Source organism: Erithacus rubecula (assembly GCF_903797595.1).
Source record: "Erithacus rubecula genome assembly, chromosome: 8".
NCBI lineage: Eukaryota > Metazoa > Chordata > Aves > Passeriformes > Muscicapidae > Erithacus > Erithacus rubecula.
The window spans coordinates 10696913-10720214 of record NC_136659.1 but is presented as its reverse complement, the minus strand read 5'-3'; the positions used below and the strand labels follow the sequence as shown (position 1 = coordinate 10720214).

The 23302-nt window shown below is 39.4% G+C and overlaps 1 protein-coding gene across 3 annotated transcripts in view; it reads left to right on the top strand.

Moving 5' to 3' along the window:
- Positions 1-23302, top strand: part of SATB2 (SATB homeobox 2) — a 127537-nt gene that overhangs the window by 41569 nt on the left and 62666 nt on the right. For all 3 annotated transcript variants that reach the window (XM_079311373.1, XM_079311372.1, XM_079311374.1), the window contains 3 exons: positions 13253-13379; positions 15461-15584; positions 20223-20325. In XM_079311373.1, coding sequence (XP_079167499.1) covers positions 13253-13379; positions 15461-15584; positions 20223-20325 — 354 coding nt within the window. The remainder of the gene's footprint in view (positions 1-13252; positions 13380-15460; positions 15585-20222; positions 20326-23302) is intronic.

The following is a 23302-nucleotide window of genomic DNA, read 5'->3' as shown; positions in this document are numbered from 1 at the left end:
AATTAAAGAATAAAATTCTTAAATTCTATTTTAATGTAATGTTTCATCTGCCAGGAAATGATCAGTTGATTTGTTTTTCGTTTAAGCAAAGCCAGTTACGCAAATTGTGGTTTTATGAACTGATTCTCTCTCTTTTTCTCCCCTGATTTTTATCCACTAAAGCAAAATATCTGTTACTTCCACAATCTGCTGCTCTGCGTTACACAGGGAATATTCTGAAATAATGTCATGTTTTAGTGGTGGTTTGGAAAACAAAAGGACCAAAGATAATTTGGTGCAATAGGAATAATGACTTTACCAACTTTGCATAGCTTGAAAGCTTCTCATATAAATATTGTCAGAGAATGACTACTGATGTCCATACCCCAGGATAAAATATAAAGAATTTTCTGGCATTTCTAGAAGGAATAGCTGAAAAAAACTTGTTTGCTTTTCAATGTTTTTTTTTTTTTTTCTTATGTACTTTATTTCTGAGTTTTAACCACAAGCTGTATACTTGTGTCTAAATTTGCATACATACATATCAAATGTGTAGTGTCCAGAGTTAGAACAGCTACACGTATCTTTATGTGCAGGAAGGGGGAAAAGTGTTAGTCCCCGAAGTAAGTTTTTTATTTTTTCTTTTTAAATTTGATTCACTTTGTGTTATATTGTATCAACTCCCTACAAATACTTTACTGCTTTCACTGTGAAAATCAGTAAAGGAAGCAGGATTTAAACTGACTGCTCTGTTCTCTCCCTCTACTGTGGCTATGCACCTAATATTTGTATTCACGTGAAGATACCACACCTGCTAGTTAGAAACAGTTAATCCATTGAATGTCTAATAATGCATACATGAGAGCAGATCCAGAAGAAAATGTATCAAGAAAGATTTGCTGTGGCAGTAAGGTGTATCATTTTAGTGTGAAAATGTGCTGTTGTTGTGTCCTTGGCTGCAGGGAGGGAGGGGTGTGCAGCTGGCCAGCTGGCTGTGCAGCCCATATGGGCACAGGGAGGAAGGCTAATGCCAAGGTGCCAGTTGACTGGCAGCCATCCACCAGGCAGCTTCTCCTGCCCTGGGACAGCACCTTGGTGTTTGCTGGGCTGCCCTGCTCTCTGTGGGCTGATGACCACCCTTGGGCATGGCTCTTGGGAGCAGGCATCCCTTGCTCATCCCTCTTAGGGCACCTTAGTGCTCTCTTCCTCTGTATAAATTAGAGTGAAATGCATGGGAAGAAGATGGGAAGAAAAGTGACTCAAGCTAAACAGGGTAACTTGTAGCCTTGTGGGTAGGAGGAGGAAGGGATGTTAGAGGTTTGTGGTCTGGAGATTTATTCCTGTAGAGCTGGGAGGTGCTGGCATCATTCAGAGACAGGAGCAGAGGCGTGGGCGGGAGGAGGAAGGTGGCACTGATGTGGCCTTGGGTGGATGGGTGAGCAGGCACTGACCAGCAGAGCTGCTTGCCATGAAAGTGTCTTACTTTGACATATCTGAGGTCTGTTTTAGAAGGAAAGAAAACCTGTTCATTGATTTGCAAGCTCAAAATTGGTTTTCTTTGTACACAAGAAGGGCATCAAAGGGTGGTAGCAAGTTTGAGACTATTTTGTGGCCAGGGGCAGTTGGTGGAGGGTTCTGCTGTCTCACTGAGGCTCAGGGAGAGTGTGCATTATTCTTGCTCATTAACCTGTCAAGCTATCCTGTCTGGCAAATTCCTTTTCTTCCACTGGCATTAAACTCTTCAGCCATAATAATAGCATAATTTTGCAGTTCTGCCAAGATTGCTTAGAAGTTTTGGTTGTGATACTGAATTACATTGGCTAATATTTTCTTTCAAGATAAAAAATTACTCAAAAGATGCTTCAGGTATGACATTCCTTTTGTTTATGTAGGGCATATGGAGCATATGTAGGGCATAGCTCACCACAGTTAATGGAATATGGAGGCTTTTGTACACTCCATACCTGGAAAAAAGCTGACTTAAGTCCTTAAGTGCCCCCATTTCATTTGTAAAAAGCTTGTTAGATTAGCCTTAACACAGAGTATTTCGATTTCAAACTCTTCTCTTACTTTTTCTAAATTAACAGTGTTCTATGACATCTCCAGATGAGGGGCCTTCATATCTTCAGTTCACTTCTTTGAACATGTGATGAAAAACATTTCACCTGAGAAGTGGGTAAAGGAGGTAATAAAGAGGCCACTGTTTTGGGCCTCCAGCAGTGAAATTATTCCTGATTGTGAAGATCGAGTAGAACTTAATTTTCTGCATGACTTGACTCAACAACCTCTTAAATTTCACCAGTTTATGTTCACATGTTTAGTCTAGAACAGTTTATGTAGACTAAGCTATTTCTCACAAAATCCTATAGATTCATTTCTATCAGTTTTGTTTAAAATTTAGTTTTATTCTCCTAGATTGCAATTTAAATGGTGTGGCTTTGATCTTTTCTATCCACACTGCAGTGACGACAGGTCACACTGATTGGGACCCTTACTGCATGTGCTTTTCAAATGAGTTAATCTGTGATAAACTGTAAACCAGGGTCATCACCTGGGGAGCATGAGAGCTGTTTTAGTGTTGATAGGCTCCCTGATTTTCATCCACCATAAGCTCAGATGTCAAATGAAGAGAGTATTTTTTTTTTCTTTGCTGGTTAGAAGAAATTCCACATAGTTTTAAGTCTGAATTACTATTGTATTTCAGGCATCTCAGATTTTTAATTTTCAGAATTGACTTTTCAGAAAGTCTTTATTTCTTTGATGTGTGCCTGTCTTAAGACCTTCAATATGAAACAACCAGTAATGCTCCATGCCTCTAAATGAACAATAGGCTATGGGGGAGTAAAATAGACTTGCATTAAGATGCAGATACCCACAGTGCAACCCACGTCCCACCACCTGAGTGAGTGCCAAGAGCAGAGAATAGATACTGGCTGTGGGAAACGACTGTCGGCAGGAACCAGATTGAGGCTTTTCCTCCAGGGTGACCTTTGAAATCAATCAGATTGTGAAAATTATAAACTTCCCAAAGCTGCCTTGGTGTGTTGGGCTAGCAGTGCTGCCTCAATGATGAGGTCTGCTCTGGTTCCCTGTGCCAGTAAGAAGAGAATATATCTGGATTATACGAGGGCTATTCAGCCTATTTTTTGAGCAGATGTGTGCAGTGTCTTCATTTGCCTACATAAGACTTTACAAAGTAGTTATTTATATCTTGTTTTCTCCTTTAGCAGAGTATTATTAGTTGAACTCCCCAGTCAGATACTCTGTATTTGTGGTACAGAGGAGAATGCTGGCAGGAGTATAGGTTGTGCCCTTATGGTGAAATGGTGTCTCTGGTAGATTCCAGGGATTTTCCAGTGTTGGTGCCATGTTCTGAATAAGGCATCATCCCACTGTATCTTTCTTTAATTATATTCCCCAGAACTGGGAATGGGACTCTAGATTCCTTTTCTGCTTTCACACATAGAAGCTGTGCATACGTGGGCCCAAGACACCTGGGGCTTTGGGAGATGATTAGAAATGACAGTCTTTCCTCCCTTTTCTCTTGAAATATTACCATGCAGCATTTTTGTATCTCTTCTATTTGAACATGACATGGAGTTTAGGAAAGAGAAAGAAGGTGAGAGGAGGTACTAGAGCTCTCCACCATTTCACAAGGGTGTTCACAGTGCCACCAGTGCCTGAGGCTGTTGAGGCTTGAAGTGTCTGTCCATTAAACACTCACACTGGTTTTGGCTGGGATAGAGTTACTTTCCTTTGTAGCAGCTCGACAGTTTCTATGTGCTGTGATTACGTGACAATCTTAGCTGCTACTAAAGAAGTGGGGAAGTGGAAATGCTTCTGAGCATTTCCATGATGTGTGTGTGCTGCAAACTTCCAGATCCAAAATGTGAATAACTCTTTCCATTCTTTGCCATATGCACAGAAATTTATCATTTAGATAAAAAAAAAATAGTTATTTGTCTTTCTATTTTTTGGTCTCTTCTTCACAAAATGACTAACGTGAAGTTAAAATGCTAATGGGATCCAAAAAGGATCTGGTGGCTTTGTAAGAAAATAGGTTCAGTTCTAGGAAGATGTGGGCTAAGAAAACAAATCTAGGTTCATCTCAGCATTAGTGTGGGCTCATCAACGGCACAAGGGAAAGCTGTTTTTTCTAAGTCTGGTAACAGTTCCTGCTTGCTCTGAGTCATCTCCTCTAGTGGTGAACTAGTCTTTTTTTTTCCGCTTTTGTTTTCTGTTGATAGGAAATGTAGCATAGTTCAGTAACCAGCAAAGCTTTATTTAGACTTGTCAGAAATGCAGAATTTTTTTGCTCTTCCTGGGAATAAAAGAAAAGGATGGGGAACTTGAGATCAGATTATAACTGTAGTAAGTGTCAGTAAAGGAAAACTTCTTTCTTAATTTATTCAAGTTCATCTGAATTTGCAATGCTGCCCAAATTAAGAACTAGAGTTATTAAAATGTATTTTGAAAAGAAATATTACAACCTTAAAGATAATATTCTCTGTCTCTCTCTAGTTGATCAATATGTAAGGGAAGGGTGAGGTTTAGTCCCTTACATTTTACCTGTTTGTGCTATCAGTGAGACCTGAGCATAAGTACCAACAAACAGTCTTTGGTCTGTTGCCTATTGTTAAATGTACATGTGCACACAGATTTTCATGGATACTTCTGATTCCATAAAAAAATGGATATAAAAATGCTAAAATGAAAATGCTACCTTCCTTGTTATCTGCTTCATGATGGAATTAGTTCTTAACTGAATGTCATTAGAGATACTGGGATCAAGCTTTTGTATATTTTTTTGATCCTATGTGGATCTGGATGTACTCTTACAGTAAGGCAGCTGCAAAGAGCAGAAAGTTTTGGGGTTGAATGGCAAAAATTACAGCAACTGTATCTTCACTTATTGCAGTCATGTTGAATTAATGGAAGCAGTCATCTGAGATTATCAGTAAAGTCCTCAATCCCTCTATTTCCTGAGCAATACTTGCTCTTCTATCCTAATAGTTATATGCTGTCCTACTAGCTTTTCTGTTGTTCATGTTGTTTTTTTCTCATGGAAGTAGAGAACTGAATGTCTTGTGGGAGGAAAGAAAAGACAGAAGGCAAACCAAAAGTAGTAATTTAGTGAAAAAAACATCCTGCTAGTCTTTATAAAGCTAAGGAAAACCCCAAGACCCAAATCTTACACTAAAGAGATTAAGCTGTTAAACTACATAGGCCAGAATATGAAACTGCATTAGTTTAGGGGTTTGTTTGTGCAGCACAGCATGCTGTATGCCCTTATTTTTCTTTGGACTTGAGACCCATGAATTTTCAAATCTACTTGTAGTTGACTCAACACAAAGATAGTTGGCTACTGTGTGTTTGCAGTCTGAGCCAGACTTTCTGCACTCTGTAGCTGGTACTGTGAGTGGGCAGGATATTCAGATTCATACAAGGCCAAACAATGTCTGTAGGCTTAATTCTAAGCTTATTATCCACTACAATGTCCTGTTAGCAATGCTCTTTTACAACCTTTAAAGCATGTTTTATGTATTCAGCTGTAATGCCATGCTATTGTGCTGGTTTTACTGCTCAGTACTGGTTTGCCATGTGAAGCTTATAGGCGAGCCCTGAAGCCCGGTGAATTGAAGGAGTTTGAGGCATTGGCATGTTTTTAAAAACAGATGCAGGGTTTTCCTCAAAGAAGGAAAATGTCTTCTACCTCTTCTCTTCTCCATTGGGAAACATCATACAAAATTCAAGAAGGGCTTCTGGAAGGTAGGGACCAAAGGCTGTCTGTCCAGATACCCTGTTTTTGCTGAATGTCTTGTGAGGCAGGTTGTGTTGGTGGTGATGGGCTGGCAAAAAGTTGACAAAGAAGGTTGGGCAGCAAATGACTGTGTAAAGCTCTGGTCCTTTTACTCATGTGCAGCCCTTTGTAGGTGGTGAGGTGGCAGTATGATCACAGGGTCGAAAATTTGTGGCAAGATGATCCAGACATTGTTTATGGCTGTGCAGTGGAGGAAAGCACCACCTGTTGAGCATTCATGTTTCTTAGCAACTTAGACAACTACACCAAAGCCCCAGTTCTCAGCCTGTAAGGCTGAGCTGGAAGCACATTGCAGGTCCCCACTAGCTGTATCTGCTTATGTTGGCTCTCTGGGTTGCCCTAAATTAGAGACAGGTCCTGGTGCCGCACTGAGATGGCAGAGAAATGGCACATTTTTCCAGGGACTCTGGGACTCGAGGAGAGAGCAGCTGATGTCCAAAGCAAGAGGAGCAGCTGTGGTTTTAAGATGGCAAAGCAAACCTCTATTCATGGCAGCAGCTAGAGAAGCTCTTTGGTCGGGGAATAAGCTGAGTTGTGGCACTCTGGATTTCAAGGGCATTCGGCAGGCACTGCTCTGTGGCAGGAGGCACAGCCTGTGCTCCTGCTGTCCAAGGCAAGTGCTCACTTACCCCAAAAATGAGAAAAGACAGGATTGAATGTGTTTTCCCTCAGTGGAGGTGGTAGTTTTATAAGTAATATAGGAAATGTAAAAAATACTTCAGAATCACTGAATATCCTGAGATGGAGGGGACCCACAAGGATCATTGAATCCACTCTGGAAACTTAAGTGAATGGCCCATTGTTTTGTTTTTTTAATAGTACTTCCTTGGCTTCCTTGCCCTTCTATTTATTTGTGGTATTTCTGTTCTATCATATAACAGTTTTAAAAATAATCCCCTGAAGTAAATAACATCAATTTTTTTTTCCTGTTTCCTTACCAATTATTGACTGTTTTTTCAAACTGAATAGAGGTTGGAAAATTAAATAAAGACTTCCAAAATAACAAGATCCAGAAAATTTTATTTAATTTGTGGGTTCATTCTGTTCGCTCTCTCTCCCCCTCTACTTGTTTTTCTTTTTTTTTTTTAAGAAGATCTTTATTAATTTAGTCTAGTAACTTAGTGCCTATATTAAATTAATCTAATAAAAGTCAGGGTCCTCACATAACGTTTCCCAAATGTGAAGCAGCATCTATTACACGAGGCACAATCTTTTTACTGTAAAATGTAAACCCGATATGTAGAATTACAAGCCATTAAACTGTTTAGTGTATGTTATTTAAGTCAAATACTTCAGTACAGTCATGCTGGAGGAAAGGAGGAGGCAATGCTAGCGTTCAAAAAATTAAAAACGCAAAACCAAGCTTCATGTATCAAAGTGATTTTCATCTATGAAAGTACTCTGAAGTTTGGCATTAAACCTTGTAACACTAACAGGCTTTCTATTGATAATTGCCCCCATGATTCTATAAAATTTTTAATATATAATCATATAAATATCATATGTAATCATGTAAATGCATAGGGTACATTAAAGTCTGTGTGCGGATACAGATGTGCAAGCCAGAAAGTGTTTAAACTGACTGGCTCATAGATGTGTTGTTTTGTGCTGTAAACCATCACTGGCGCAGAGAGTTTATGAGAGTGTTTTTGAACAGCAAGAGCAAAGACTTCCAGCAGCAGCAGTTCAAGGGGCTTTGAGCTGCCAGAGCTCGCCTGTGCTTTCCCCTTGGGTGAAGGTCACCCTTTTGTGCAGAGCCCTGAAGTTGCACAAGTCTCATGAGCTGGGGTGGAGCATTCGTCATTCTGGGATTGTGGGTGTTCCTGTTGATTTGTGGATGTGTACATCACAGTGTAATCACATAGTTTATTCCTGTTCTCTCACTGAATTATTTATTATGGACTGAAATGAGGAAGGAGGGGGTTTCTTTTGTATTGGCATAAGCATAGGATTATGTTCATTGTGTGCTTTCAATCACTACATCACTGATATGTCAATTGGCAGAATACAGTCTACCTCACATGTAGGATGTTGCAAAGTCCAGTTCATTAATGTTTTTAAAGTGCATTGGGACACTCTGAGGAAAGATGCTTTAGAAGAAAAATAATCTCCTGATTATTTTTTCATATTAACCCAATGTGTCATTGATTGAAATTCAATAGAATAATATAGGCACCCTTATAACAATTGGCAAAGGCAGTATAATATTTTATTAGATTTTCCAAAAAGCTAGAAAAGACGGCTCAATAATATAATACAAAAATTAATATAATCAGTTCATTTTCTTGTAATTTTTCCTGTTGCTTTTTTCATCCTTTCTGCTTGAAAAGTCGTTCACTTTGCTGGATTAACAGTAATAACTACAAATTATGAGTTTATGTTGTTACAGTGTGATGATATACTACTGCCATTGTAGAGGTGAGCAACACAGGCTGAGTTGTTATGTACTGCAGGGTAGTGATTTTCTGCAAACTGATTTATGAATAAATAATTCTTTGTACTTATTACATGGGACAGGCAGTTTTCAATTTCTGTAACAAAACACAGTTCAACAAAGGAAAATTGCATGGTAAAGCATAGGGACAAGATGCCTTTGAAGGGGATAAACAGTCACTGTTACAAGAGCCTACTGCCTTGGAGGGGAGTCCTGCAGTAGTGGCTGATAGAGAAATGGATTGGGGGTCTCAGAAGTGGGGTTTTATTTGGGATCTTTTTGAGGTCTTTCATTTGGAGTCATAGAAGAAATCAGAAGTGTTTGGGTGTTAATGCTAGCTTGCAGTTTCTTCTGGGTGTCTGTTGTTTTGATAAGAGCTGCTGTTAAAAAACATGATGTTTGATCAAAACTACTTGACTGAATTCTCAAGGCAGCAGCAAATGTTGGTTGTGTTCTTTAACCAGCCTCATGTTTGCAGTCCACAACTCTTGGATTATGGTCCTGGGATCTCTGGGATTCAAACAAACAAATTCTAGGACACCTGCCTCACTTTTAACCCTGGCAGATTAGCATTTAAAACAAATTACATCTTAAATGAATACTCATAGTATTAATGTAATTCAGTTATTCTTGTAATTTATGAAAAGTGAAATCTAGAGTAAAGCTGTGGTGGGAGCAGGAGGTAGTTTGAAGGGAGCCAGTAACAGGGTGAAGCATGTTCTAGTCCTGTTTGGTCTGTTTAGCTACAAAAAGAAATTTGGGAAGTGCCCCATTTTGAGAGTTTGATTATACAGCCGTGATGTATGGGAGAGTACCTGAGGTGCTCCAGTAATTGTTATGGGGCTATCCAGATTAACTCACTGTGCAGGTGAGTGGGAGATGCAGGACCTGGTCTTCAGTCTCTTTAGGACCAGGAAGTGTCATAGCTAGGCTATAATATGTATTTTCTAAACCCCAGATGTGGCATTCTTGGAATGAGTGTATTGTGTGGCTGTCTTTCCATTTGCAATGAAAAATGAGGTTTTTGAGCCCATACAGATAATAAAGTTTTTCTGGGACAGTGTGAGCTACATAATAATAAAAGGAGTTTGCCAGCTTAGCTGTGTTTTTCTAGGAAGCAGCTTTCTCCCTTTTGTCATTTTATGCTCCTGATCAAAGTAGTTATTCTGGAAGTCTGCTTTAGCCCCAGCCTTGCATCCATTCAGTTCATATCTCAGTGGGGTAACATCCTAGGAATAATCCCAGGGCTTTAGGTGCATCATTTTTTCAGGTGATAAAATAAAGCTCATGAAGATCCTGTGATGATTTTATCACTGGCTTAAGTGGAGCAACAGCAGTAAATTGCAGTGGTTGTTATGTACAAACCTGACACTTGAGCTCACAGAAGTTTGCCCCTGGTGTGTTATGCCCTTCTTGTGGGTAAAAGGAGTTACACACATTTTACACAAAGTTACTCTCTCTTTTTTTGCAGTCTGCATTTGATGAAGCTGAGGCTTAAAGTTAATGAAAGACCTGACTATAGAAGTACATGTCGCTCAAGAACCAACAGTCAGTGTGGATAGAGAATCTCTTGTAAAATAGGTTTTTAAAAAAACCCATTTGAGAAAACTGGTATCTTTATTGTTTTTAATTGCCTAACTGGCCTTGGCTGCATTCCATTGTTTCTTGGTTAGTTGAGAGCTGTTCTAATGCATGGTCATTTCTTGAGTGTGTGCAGACATTAAAATCTGTTAGCTTTCCCTTCAAAAAACTTTGACAGGAAAAAGGCCCAATAGATACAGGAAAGAGAATCAGATTTGTTAACAGAAGAGTTTTAGCACCTCAAGGGAGATGTGTTTTTGGATTTCCTGATCTGCTGTGCATTATCCACACATAATTTTGAGAAGGTCTGGAGCTGATAGAGAAGTGATACTCCCAGAGCAGTAGTATATTCATTAATAACACAGTGACCTTTGCTCATTCCTTTTCCCTGTCCCAGGTGTCAGTTGTGGTAGGATAAAAGCTCAGCCAGGCTGGTTGAAGTGATTTCTTTAAAGGCCTGAGCTGTACCATTTGAAGTCAGTGAGAGGAAAAATAAAAATTGCATTTGTGGAAGTGACCCCTTGCTGCCAGGCTGTTTCCATCTCAGGGTTGCTGTTATGCTAGAAACACCCAGTCTGGATAAGAGGGGACCTTTTTAGGTGGAAAATTTTGGCCCGCTCAGTTTTTACTGAGCAGTCGTTCAGAGATGCCTTAGGAAGCAGAGAGCATATTTGCTCAACAAGCTGGCATCATCTTCCCAAACATAGCCCAAGAGTTGCCTTAAGTACAGGGTTCGTGCCATGAAACAAGCACCTGTGAAGTCTGCTGAGGGGCTGAATGGAAACCATGGCTTCTGGCTATAGTTTGGACCAGCTTAATGTGCTCTGGAAAGAAATATTTCACACGTCATATCACACCGGCTGAAAAAATAGCGTGCATCAGCAGTGCTGTAACACAGAGTAAAGGACTCCCAGCAGGTGTTAACGTGCACAGGCACTGAGCATTATGGTAACACCTGTGTTTGTTTAAATCCAGCCAAAACAATTTCCTCTCCAGTTGTAGAGGAGGATTTAAAAAAAAATAAAAAATAAAACGTCCCTAACTTCAGGTAGTAGCAGACATTCCTGTAGAACAATTTGCATAGTATTTCCCGTGGTGCACTCCGACTGCACTGGGGCTTTTTTCCTCAAACCCTTTGAGTCTGGGGACACCTTTAGTAACTTCAGTGCTTCCCGACCATCTTTTTGTCCTTTGCCAGCATTTGCCAGGCCCCAGCAGTTGCAGATGGTGTGCTCTCTAAATGGTTTCCTTAATTGAATGAAAAATAAAGCCTCTTGTAAAATATTACCAATTTAGATGTGACTTATGGGGCACATATGATGCTTATTTTTTCAATTACATGAAAACTTGGCGAGGTTAAACATAGGAAGCCAAGTGTTCTGTGAAGCCAGTATAGATTTCTGAATTTTTAGGTGATTTTGCTTTAAATTATTATATAGCAGGAGGAGGTGAAGGAAGTCAGCAGCTAAATTGTGATTTTTCCAGCATTATTTTACTCAGTGGACCCTTGATGCTCATTTAATGACTAATATATACTGTACTATATGCATTTCTTGTTGTCACCAGAGATAACATTAAGTAAACTATCCCCTTAAGAAAAACAGCTTTTCTTGGCAAGTGGAATATGACTCAAGGAGCCAGCACTGGAGACATACGGTGCTGTGAATGAGTGCTGTGTGTTACTCTACTGGATCTGAGTCCAGGCACTATTTATACTGCAGCATATTCAGCACCAGATTGTTAAATCTTAATACTGAAACAGTGCATCATTGAAATGTTTTTGTTCTGTTTATGTCCCATTTTCAGGCATTGGATACCAAGCAACACTTAGTAACTTTTTGTTTCATTTGGACAATATCTCTCTTTGCCAAACGCTTTCTAATCTGCTCTTGAGGTATTAGCCTGTCTGTACCAGTATGTAACAGTGAATTGTGCCACTGAGGATGAACTAGGTCACTTCTAGCTTCTTTTAGTATATGGTGACAGAATGCCTTGCAAAACAGTACGTTGGTGGTAAATGCAAAGATTTAAGTCCTACAGAAAAGGAGTTGTACTAAAATTATTTCCTCTTCAATCTGTGTAGGAATGGGGAAAAATACTCTGTAGCAGGTACTTCACGGTCTCCTGTCTCTGCTAGAGGCTTTGTTTCACTGTTTCTATGTGGTGTTTATTACATGATCATTTTTGGGAGATCAAGATAAAGGGTTTTTGTCATTTACTGCAATTCAGCTAGTTCCAGAGCTGGTGAAGAGCTGGGAGTACAAAGTGAGGAGGAGACGGTTGAAGTTTCTTGGCATCGCAACATCCTTCCAGATACCCAAGAGGAGTTCTTGGCGTGCCTGTTATCTCAGAAGAAGTAGTCTTCTCATGCATTAGTGTATTACTTTTTTTTCCTGGCAGTTGAATTTATGGATGTCTTTTCAAAGATCAAAGAGTATATAAAGAAACCTCAGAAAGCATCAATTTGAAGGGGAGAATGGTGTCTTGTAGGGCTGAGCTGAGGAAAGTTAAATGAGCAGAACAGTGGGGCAATGGGAACACAATGAAGGAAGGAATAAAAGCTGTAGTGGCAATAGTGCAGAACAAGGCTGAACTGCTTTGCTGTCATGTAAGATGGCACTGTGGCTTTCTTTGTTTGGTGTCTTCCTGGAAGTTGTTCCTCGCATTAGTCATTGTTTTTGGTGTGGGTGGGCCCTCTGCAATTGTCTGAACAGAAATAATACCTCTGCACCAAATGGTTTACCATCCAAGTTTACAGTCTTTGTGACAAGCTCATCCAGAAGAGGTGATGATCCCTATTAAAGAATGAACAGAAGTAGAAATAGAACTTACAGCATTCTCCCCCGCCTCCAAAAAGCTATTTTGGATCTGCGGTCAGCAGCTTGCAGTTGTTTGGTTCTTTTTTCTTTTTCCACAAAGAAAAGCAACTGTCTGCATAGTGCAACTTGTATCTGGGAGTGAACTCTTCCTATTTGGTGGGTTTCCAGTGGCATCCATCCACACTGGGAATCCTACCATGCTTAGATTGTAACAGTACTGAAAGCCCACGCATAGGAATTTTCCTGTTTAAGTCAAAAGTAATGCATTTATTTACTGAAAAGTTTTTGTAGGCTGCAAAATCAGGACTGGAGAGTACTGAAAGCTTATTCTAACTTTAAGAACTAGGCTTTAGAGCTATGATGAAAGGTGTGAAGGAGGTCTCCTGTGTTTCCTTGAAATAATTTAAGAGTCAGGAACATGTCAACAACTGTCTGCTAAAAATTTTCAATCTATTCCTGTTCTTCCCAACTGTTTGCTTCAGGAGTCAGTAGAATACATCTTTCTGGGCACGACTGCAATAAACCCCAAGGCAGGTCTTGGGAACAATCAACCTTACTGAAGGCTTTAATAAATGGCTGATAAAATATAAAGTATGGATTTTTTTCTTTTCTTTTCAGGAATAATCAAGCTTGGGAGGTGGAATCCCCTCCCTCTCAGTTATGTGACTGATGCACCAGATGCGACAGTAGCCGACATGCTACAAGATGTCTATCATGTTGTGACATTGAAAATCCAATTACAAAGGTGGGTGTTTCTGAACATCTGTCCTTCCCTATTCTCTGAGCTGCTCTGTTGGTTTCAGCATTACTACAGAGATTAGCACATCCTGTCTTCATTAATTTCTGGGCTTTTGATGAAATGAAAAGAAAATGGAGAGAAGAGCGGGTCAACTGGCATCTTTTTGGTGCATATTCCAACTGATATTGTGTGTTTTGTGAAATAGCAATATGATAACAGAGAGGGGAAGGGCAGAAACCCAATCAAGTAAAGATACGGGGCTTTTAGAGGCAGACCTTTCTGCAGTCCATAATTTAATGAATTCTTAAGTTCTAATTTTATCAAATAATAAACTCCTTGCCTTTTTCTAGGGGCTGCAGGATTTAAAAATCCAGGTCATCTGCAGCCAGTTTCTGAATGTGGAAGAAGAGAGCTTTTTTTACTTTCCTTTTTTTTTTTTTTTTTTTCTCCAGTGGTCTTTCCAGCAAACAGAAGACAAGGAAGGAAAGTGTCACTGCAGCTCCATTTGGCGTTTGGAAAATATTTTCCTTCCCTGAGGGCTAGTTCTGATTAGCAAAGCAAAAGCTCCCAATACTTATTTACCCTCCTTTCCTCCCACTCTTCTTTCCGTTTTTCTTCTTTCTCTCTCTTGGCCTTCTAAAGAGTCCTCAAATGTAGGGTCCTTGGCAGTGCATGGTATAGTCCAGAGCTGCAGATAAGCCAACATTGCACAGCATTCCATAGCTGTATGGCAAAACACAACAGAGGAAAGAGTAAAAAATAACAGACAGTCTGGAATAACTTGCTGACAATTCTTTAAAGCTTTGGCTTGAACAGAAGAGGGGCCCACAGGGATATGTGTGTGTCCTTTGGTGACAAGTACATACCTTCCAACTGTTCAGTTCAATTTAGAATTTGGAAGTAGTTGATGCCTCACTGATATTAAACTTCCAAACAACAACATTCCTTTCTTGTTGAATCTTTGATGGTGCTTGGGTTTTCTGATTTCCTTGAACAGGTCTTTCCTTGGTTTTATATACTGTTAAAATTTTTCAACTGGGCTGCATCTCTGCTATGTAGTTGTAAAAGAGTGTCTAGACCCTATAGCTGCTATAAAATGAGTGTAATAACTCATTTCCTCAGAAGTGTGAGCTACCAGGAGTTAAATCTGTGTTAGCAAAGAGTATGAACCTGAGATTAAGATCTCATTCTTTGTCTTCAAAGTTCCTGAATGACTGGGTGCCACATAAATAAAAGATAGTCCATGACTTTGAGATAAAGATGATCACTGGCTACTGGAGCTCCTCGTGCACAAGTGAAGGTTTGGCTCTGAGGGAAAAGCCAGGCTGTAAAGGCAGAAGGCAGAGCCACCTTCTGGGGCCATTGGAGAGCATGCATTAAGGCTCTGCAGCAGAAATGACAGGGACAAGCTTCTCCCACCTTTTTGATGTGTTTCTTGGGTCTGTCCCCATGCATGTAGATACAAACCATAAGCTTGTTAAATCAAAAGAGGCACAAGTCATGTGAAGACAAAAGCTTCGCTACATACGCAGTTCTTGTGGAATGAAAGTGAGAATGAACTGCACGTGGCAGATGTTGGGCATATGGCTTAATGTGTTTCTGAAAGGCTCTTGGATACTTCAGTGATAAGGGCAGTATAAGAAACTGTACAAAATGAAGCTAATTTTTCAAAGTCTTGCCTCCACACAATGAGGGCCCTCACTGTTCAAGGATTTTGTTAGTGGCAGTACAGCATGTATGTTTGTTTTTCTACCCCAGCAGAAGTATGTTTGTTGGAGATGATGGCTTTACTCAGCCATCCCTGGAGCTGGCTTTATGCAGTTTCTTTGCTCTCCATCAGGCCCCAGCAGGAATGGTTATGCACACATATGCCATAGGAGAATCAGCAGCTGTATGCTGAACTGCACATCTTCTGGTAATTGTGCTTAGTGAGAGAGGGATAGAGGGGAGAAACACCTTGATGGGCTGGCCAAACAGGAGACTCCAGAGTTGTGCTTGTTGCTTAAAGGTCTGTAGCATTTGCACACAAAAAGTAAGTGTCTGCGAAGGTGATGTTTCTATCTGCTTTTTGCTTTCTGTTTTAACAGTTGTTCGAAGTTGGAAGACTTGCCAGCAGAGCAGTGGAACCATGCCACAGTTCGCAATGCCTTAAAGGAACTGCTCAAAGAGATGAATCAGAGCACATTAGCCAAAGAATGCCCTCTCTCACAGGTCAGTGCTTTCAGCAGGATTAGGGAAAGAAAGATTTGCAAAAACTAAAGCTTATATTTGTTTTTTGAAGAGCATACACTAAATAATTCCACAAATACCAAATGAATTTATTTCTTTTAGAAAGGAGAAATTCTAATTAATGTTAAAAAGTATCTTTACACCATGTTTTCTTAGTGGGTTGCCGGGTAAAAATTATGGATTAATTGATTGAATTTTCATAGAGATGTAATTCCTTCATTTACATTTATATCGGAATCTATTGCTGTAGGACTAATGATTCTCAAATGCATTCAAAGATTCAAGTGGCTTCTTCCCACTAGCAGAGGTTTGCCTTCCTCCCTAACTCATGCATACCTCTCATCAGCCTAAAACCATGATAAAAAGTATGCAGTTTTAACAATTGTGCCCCAATTTCTAGGAAATAGCAACAAAAAAATGTATATGTAATTATGTTAAAAAAAGAACAAAAACTCAGCCTCATTCTCTGTGACTGCTTTTTAAACAGCAGTGATGTCATGTCTAAGACACAGGTTCCTACAGATGTCATGAGCTCTATTTGTACTTCAGATTGTCATAATGAGACATTCATAAAATTTTTATGACTTACTTCTCCTTGCCTCAGAAAAAACATAGTAACACTTTAACACCCAGACCAGGTAACTTCCCTAGGCATGCAAAATATATTGCCTTTGAAAATGTGTACTAGAATCAGGTTAATCTGTCCATTGTATCTTTTAAAAGTCGAAACATGGGTAATTCCTGCTTCCTAAAAATCCATTGCTTTGCTTGCTCATATCCAACATTTTTTCTCCTGTGATTGTCTGTCTTCCATTGCACGTATGTTCATCCTGCAATTCATAATCCAAAGCCTCCATGAAAGCACAGAGCTTTAGGAATGACATTCTTCACCCTCTTTAGCCGTGTGGGATCTATAGAGCTAACAGGAATGGAAGGGTTTTGTAAGGAAAAGCCACAGAGCTTGCTCATTTAGTAAAGGAGTAACAGTCACTGGAGATATGCAAAGTGTGGAATACACATTGAATATGAAAGTGTTTTCCTTTTCACACAGTTTAAGTGTAATTTCTTTAAATAGAATTATCTGTGGAATCTGGTCAGCTAATGATGATTGCAGCATATGGTTGTCTCTGCCCAGTCTTCTTCAATATCCAGCATAACTAAACTATGCATCATTTCACATGCAGAATTTATTTGTTGTCTGGGTCTGTTTCCTTCCACTTCAGTTTCAAGCCTACCAGGTGGAAATGCTGCAGTTGGTTTACTCCTTCTATGGCCTCAGTCTGACATATATTTACAAAATTACTGATGGCAGAAGTGTAGCAGCCAAAATCCTTGCCCCAGTATTTATTTAGGAACAAAGCTAAGACATCTTTCTGTAGGAAATTGAGCTTGCTTACTTTGAAGCACAGATATTAATCACCTTGGGTAGTGACTAGGCCTTGAACTGAGACTGCAGAATGCAGCTTGTATCATTATTATTATTGCCATTAAAAGTTTCAGTCTCTTTTGGTTTAGCTCACAAAATACAGAAGACACAATGGAAGGTTGTATAGAAGCTGTCTATTACCATCATCTGAATATGCCTCTAATACAATTCCTTCTCCCAAATCAGTTTTAAAAAAATACCGTGCCAAATGTGAAATGTCATTACAACCCCCTTGTGGTTAATATATTATTGACAGCAGCAAATTGCAGAGTGGTCTCTTAGGAGTCCAAGTGCACAGTAAATGCTGCTGTTTATTAATGTGTTCACAGTGCCTCAAGTAGAGGAGTGGAGAGGGGCAGCACAGGGAGCTCCCGCTCCCACCAGCGACGGGGCTCCGTCTCTGGTTCCCCATGCCCGAGCTCTCCAGGCAGCCCAGATGGGGATTCTGATTGCTGCTAATGGGAAATGTAATCATTCACTTTGATTTAAAATTGTTCTGTTTTTTTTCTGCTAGGTGTATTATATGTCTGCAGCTTAGCTATCCTTAGCATACGGCTCCTGTTCAAACAAATAAGTCCCAGTTAACCAAGCTGGGGAGAAGGATGGTGGGGGGAGGTACATGTGGCAGAAAGAAATGCAATTATTTCAGCATTTCCATCTTTTCATAGAGATTTGTCTTTCCTGGGTCATATAACTAATTTCAGCCCTGACCATGCATTTTGTCTCTTTGCTGGAGCAAGCTTTCTTGGGATGTGAACACGTCCCATGTTTTTCTCCTTGAACTTACTGCACCAGATTTTCTTTGTGTGAATATTTCTTAGCTCCTGCTCTAAGTAGTTTTCATTCCACGTGGCTGTCATGGCCACACACACACCAATCACATTTGCTGCTTTACTCCTTCCTTAAGGATTTTTTCAGAAATATTATGCATTATTTAGAAATATACAACAAGTGAGTGATTCCCCCCCCCCCTTTTAAGTGGATATTTCCTTTCTGCAGACATACCAAGATTCCTAGCAGAAATACCCCTAGTGTTACTTTACATATAATAGTGAGGATATGTGGTTTGAAAGTTGTTATAGTTCTTTCCCCTGCAGAAGAGAATCTGTCCTGGGATTTTTTCACCAGTGGTTGATTTACTGTTTGATTTTACTATTTAGTTTAAGCTTTTCTTTCTCAAATAAAGGTGATATTTAATAGCTCCATGATTTCAGTAACATTGATTTCTTGTAGAACTGGTTGATTTGGAGAAGGAAACTCCCCACCTCCACCCCCCCAAAAAATTAAGAGAACCAAATTGATATGTAGACAGAGTTCAACAATTTCCCCACCCTTCCTTAGTGAACGGAAATTTAACTGAAGTGATGCAAAAAAACCCCAACTTAGCTCAACTTTGTTCAAAACCCTTCTTCAGCAGAGGCTATTGCCATGTCAGGCTTTCAGAATTCTATTGCTTGTTAAAATGCTGTAGAGCAAGGGAAGATTTATGGGCAGGGAGTTGCTGCTGACTGCCACAATGCTAGGTTTATGTCTCAAAATATTGATTTTAATTAGAAAATTGAATCTCAGTTTTAGAAATTGGAGCTGCTACTTAACAAGGCTCTTACTTCATAGCCTTTAAACTCTACTGCAATGCACCATAGCACCCTTTGAGTGGGAAAGGTAGAGTGAAAAGGCACAAGACCCTGTTTAGTGAAAGTGAAATTACCTGTTGAAGACTGAAAGCTGTCTGTATTTTCCAGTTATCTTAAGTCTCTCAGTTTTGCTCACATTTTTTAAATTCCTAAACTCAAGCATTAGGAGCAGACAAGAGTCCTATGATACTGCAGTGAATGGGACAGGGCAGACAATCCTGCAGAGGCTGGATAAATCTGGAAGAGGGCAGGCATGATTTTGTTTTAAAGCATTGTTAAATTCAGTGAGCCAGTGCGAAAGCCTCGTAGGTTTTCAGAGATGACCAAGAGCCTGCAGGAGCCTGTAGGCCAGAGCTTAAAGCCATGGTTTGAGCTGTGAGATCATCCTTGCTCTCCTCTTGGTGCAGAAGAGGTGCACAAGGTGCCAGGGCTATCTCTGAGCTTTGATGTAAGTGCAGGAAGAGGGCATGAGGAAAATAAAATAGTCTGTGGAGCAGGTGCATTGGCTCCTGTGTGTTGGTGCTGTTAGATTGCATTCCCTTGCTGACAGTGTGCATGTGCTGGGAACGATTTGACCCTGGAAGGGGCAAAGGAGAGCAAAATATTGTTAAAAGGATTCATCCTCTATAGCATGGAGGAAGGGAAGGGAAGAATAGAATGGGAGAGCTAGCAATAATGAGGCTGTTTGTCACCAAATGGGCAGAGGCACCCCAGATATGAAATACCCTTCTTGTTGGATATAAAAGGGTGCTGGAAAACCAGTCTGCAGCTGTCTCTTCAGTCAGCTTGTATGGAGTTGCTATGGGGCAATTTGCAGAGTAGGAAGGGGGTGCTGGTTAGGCAAGGGATGCTGATATTTCAGTTTTGTTGAGCTTTCTTGTGGATTTTGACTGCTCAGTGTTGTAGTATGTGTGGTTCCCTGTGCTCTGAATGGCACTGCTAATTTCTCTTCTGGGTGATTTTTCACACAAGGGCTACTCACACGTTTCTGTAAATTATATTAATTTAACTTATTTGCCTAACTGTTGTTCTGCAGCAAGTAGCACGGATGTTCTCCAGTTCTTGGCTCTGCGGTCTTGCTGCATTTGGAAGCAGAACAGAGCCATCTGAAAAGCATTATTTGGATTATGCATGCTGCAGCATCTAATCTTACCTTTAGGATCTGGTTCCTAAATTGTGCTTGGTGCGGTGAGCATGTGTTCCCCAGCACGGCACTGCCTGTTGTTATGCAATTAAAGTTTAGCTATTGCAATATCACAAGTACAAAGCAAAGTAGAACTTTACTCCTAGTCTGAGCTGTAGGTCTCAGTATAGGTTAGTACTATGTGTTTTTTAACATAATTGTGCAAAATAGTTACTATTTTGTGATTTTATTCATGACTGGGCATATAGACTGGAGAATAAAACCAAATTTTTGTACTCATCAGACAGTTCTTTTGGGTTTAAAGTCACAAATGGATGATCATTATGCACTCACATGTTATTTGCTTTTCCTGGAAAAGATTTCTAATTGTGGAAGATATTTTAAATCTCTTTTTGTTTTTCTTTCTATACTTCCAGAGTATGATTTCATCCATTGTAAATAGTACATACTATGCCAATGTGTCAGCAACCAAGTGCCAGGAGTTTGGGAGATGGTACAAAAAGTACAAGAAGATTAAAGGTAAATTAATTTATTTTGCTTTCCAAGTTCTTGAAATTCTGCTGACAGTTTGAGATTATTTGCTTTAAATAAAAGTAATAATAAGCAATAATATTATTTGTGGATTTGTCTACAAAGAGGACACAGCCACAGCACATTTGAAATTAAATCTGATACTTTACAAACAAGGCTGGCATGAAAACACAGGACACAAAACATGCTTAATATATCCCATTTAGCTGTGCTGAAAGATCAACTGTGTTTTGAATTAAGCGAAAACATTTTGGAAAGAAAATGTTGTAGTATCTCAGGATTTAAAAGTTAAATTGCTATGTAAGTTGCCTTAGTTTTGTTTTGTTCCTGAAATCTAAAACCCTTTTTAGTTTTAATGTTTTAGACTTTTTAAGTTACATGTGCCCTTGTTCTGTTTTCAATACTGCGAAATACTGCCATTCCTGCTGTGTTTTATCCTGTGGAATCTGGGTACAGAGGATTTAATACTGGTTGTTGGGAGACACTTGTAGATAACAAGGTTCTGCACCCAGTGAAGTTAAGAGAAAGGAGCCCATTGTTTGTATTTTTTCAGTAATGAAATTGTATTACTAGGTCTGCAGTGCCTGAGGCAGTAAAGTTATTCTAAATAAGTTCATCCCATTCTTACCACTGGACTATCTAATCACCTGTCAGTGGTGCACAAAATTATGTGACAAGCATCCATCATATGTGGTTTGCTCTTTTATTCTCCCTTTTCAAGGGGCTTAGGTGTGTGCTGGACTGTTTTGTTCAGTAGGGTTGTGGTTTGTTTTTTCTTTAAACACTCGTGAGCTTTAAATGCTCATGATCTAGAGGATAGTCAAAAGCTTTTTCATAATTCCTGGCTCCTCCGTCCCCAAATATCTATCACCCTTGGAGATTAGCTGTATCCTGGGATAGGGTTTTTCCATAGTTTTTCTCTCTTACACCACTGAAAGGAAGATTCATTGTTTGAAAGCAGGCATAGACTGTTGCTGTCGTTTCTGTCTGTGATCCTTTCAGTAGCCTATCATAACAGAATTTACAAACATGAAGAAATAGAATAATGTCATGTCCTTCCTGAGGAACCATTGTATTTTTAGTTGTGTAAAGATTAGCACCTTTCATAAAGAGTGTGCTGTCTTTTCCTCATAAAAGGCTGGCAAACATAAGCTATGAAAGGTTGCATGTTTTGTTTCCTTAGGACAGACTAGAAATCTGCATAATAATATCATAAAAAGTCTGCTGCTTGAGTTAGGAACACATGAAACAAAATTGTGTGAAACATCAGAACAAATTCTGAGGCATCTGGTTTTTCTCTGCACATCTGTCTTGTGCAGAGCATACCTGTAAGACACTCATGCCTGGGCTCTGCAATGATTAGATTTTCACCAGAGGAAAAAAGAATATTCTATGGTGAGATTATTTGTGTCTAGAAGGAAAATTGTTTAGGCAGGATTGGTGTCACAGTGCAGGCAAGGAAATGGAGATGTTCGTTTTTACCTACTAAAATGGTTTAGGCTAGAAGTAAAAATGTTGATTGGACATTTTATTATGTGGCTACCCTCATGCCAAATAAACTAGCTATTTTCTTTTCTCTCTAATTGCCATTGTGTGACTCAGAAGTGTTTCTTTTCTCTAAATGCTGTCTCTTAATAACAGAATTTTATTCAAAGTGCTTTAACCTCTTGGTTAAAAAGGAATCAAAAGAATCAAACAGCTTTGAGGTCATCACCATTTGCTTTTACATGCTGCTCTGGGAGAACATAAATAGGTGCTTTTTTTCATTTTTCTTTTTCTTTTTTCAAAACTGGGCAAGGGTGCCAGTTGCAGAGGCACTGGAAGCTCTTAACTGTAGTGTTCTTAACTGTAGAGATACTACTACAGCTTCTGAGTATTTCTAGCACACTGTTATCTTCTACTTTCTTCCATTCTTAAAGCTTATGCTTTTACTTTTTTTTTACCTAGTAAGGGCACAGTTAAATTGTTCAGTGCAGTACAGGCAGAATGAAACCTGAATCAAAAGGTCAAGGATCCAAACCCGAAGAGTTTGCCAGATTACTCTGTATCTGTGCTATTCAGAGAGACAGCCAGTCATTGCTGTTTGGAAGTTTGTGTGTGTTAGTAGGAGGAGAAAAAGGAAGGTTAAGGTATGTGTGAAGTAAACACAAGCTGCTATAAAGCAGTTCAAGTAGTGTTGATTCATCAACTATGTGAGTGGGAGAGAAAACAAAGAGTCTGTGGCAGGTACAGTGGTGCATGGAGAATAAACAGTCATGCAACTTCAGAGCAGTAATCTTAACCGCCTGCAAACAGGAAGACTTTGGCACTTCTTTAGGTGGTTTCAGTTTTTCATTATCTCTCATTTCATGTTGTTTTGTTTCTTTTCTGTAGCCAGATAGTCCTGCAGGACAGCTCAGTTAGTGTGCAAAATCAGTGACTCAAGTTACATGCATCAGTCATCACATACTCCTTTAATAATATTTTAAAAAGGGGCTTCCATGAAGGTGAATAGATGATGCAGTGATTCATTTGTGGGCTGTAGCTGGATTGATTAGCTAAAACTATGATTTAGAGTCCTTAGAACCAGCACCCGTATCCTTGCATAACTCTAGAGCTGGTTACTAGAAAGTAAAAGCAAAAAACAATTCACATGAGCTGTGGTAAATACAAAATAGGAAAGGGCTTCAAAATAACTTTATTGGCGTTGCAAACTAAATGCAGCCTACAGTGTTAAATGTGTTTCCTATTATCTGCTAATGTCTGTTTTAATAAAACAGTGGGAACTAAATGGTTGCTTCTTAATCAAAACCATCATTTCCTAAACATAAGCTATGTGATTCTGTTACAAATTGCCACATATAGATCTACTAGGTCAAACTTTTTTCCTTTCTCATAGAAATAAATAAACAGTAAATTAATTATACTCTTTGGAAGATCAAAGTAATTACAACCAAAGACAGACAGAAATAAAAAGTTCTCTGGA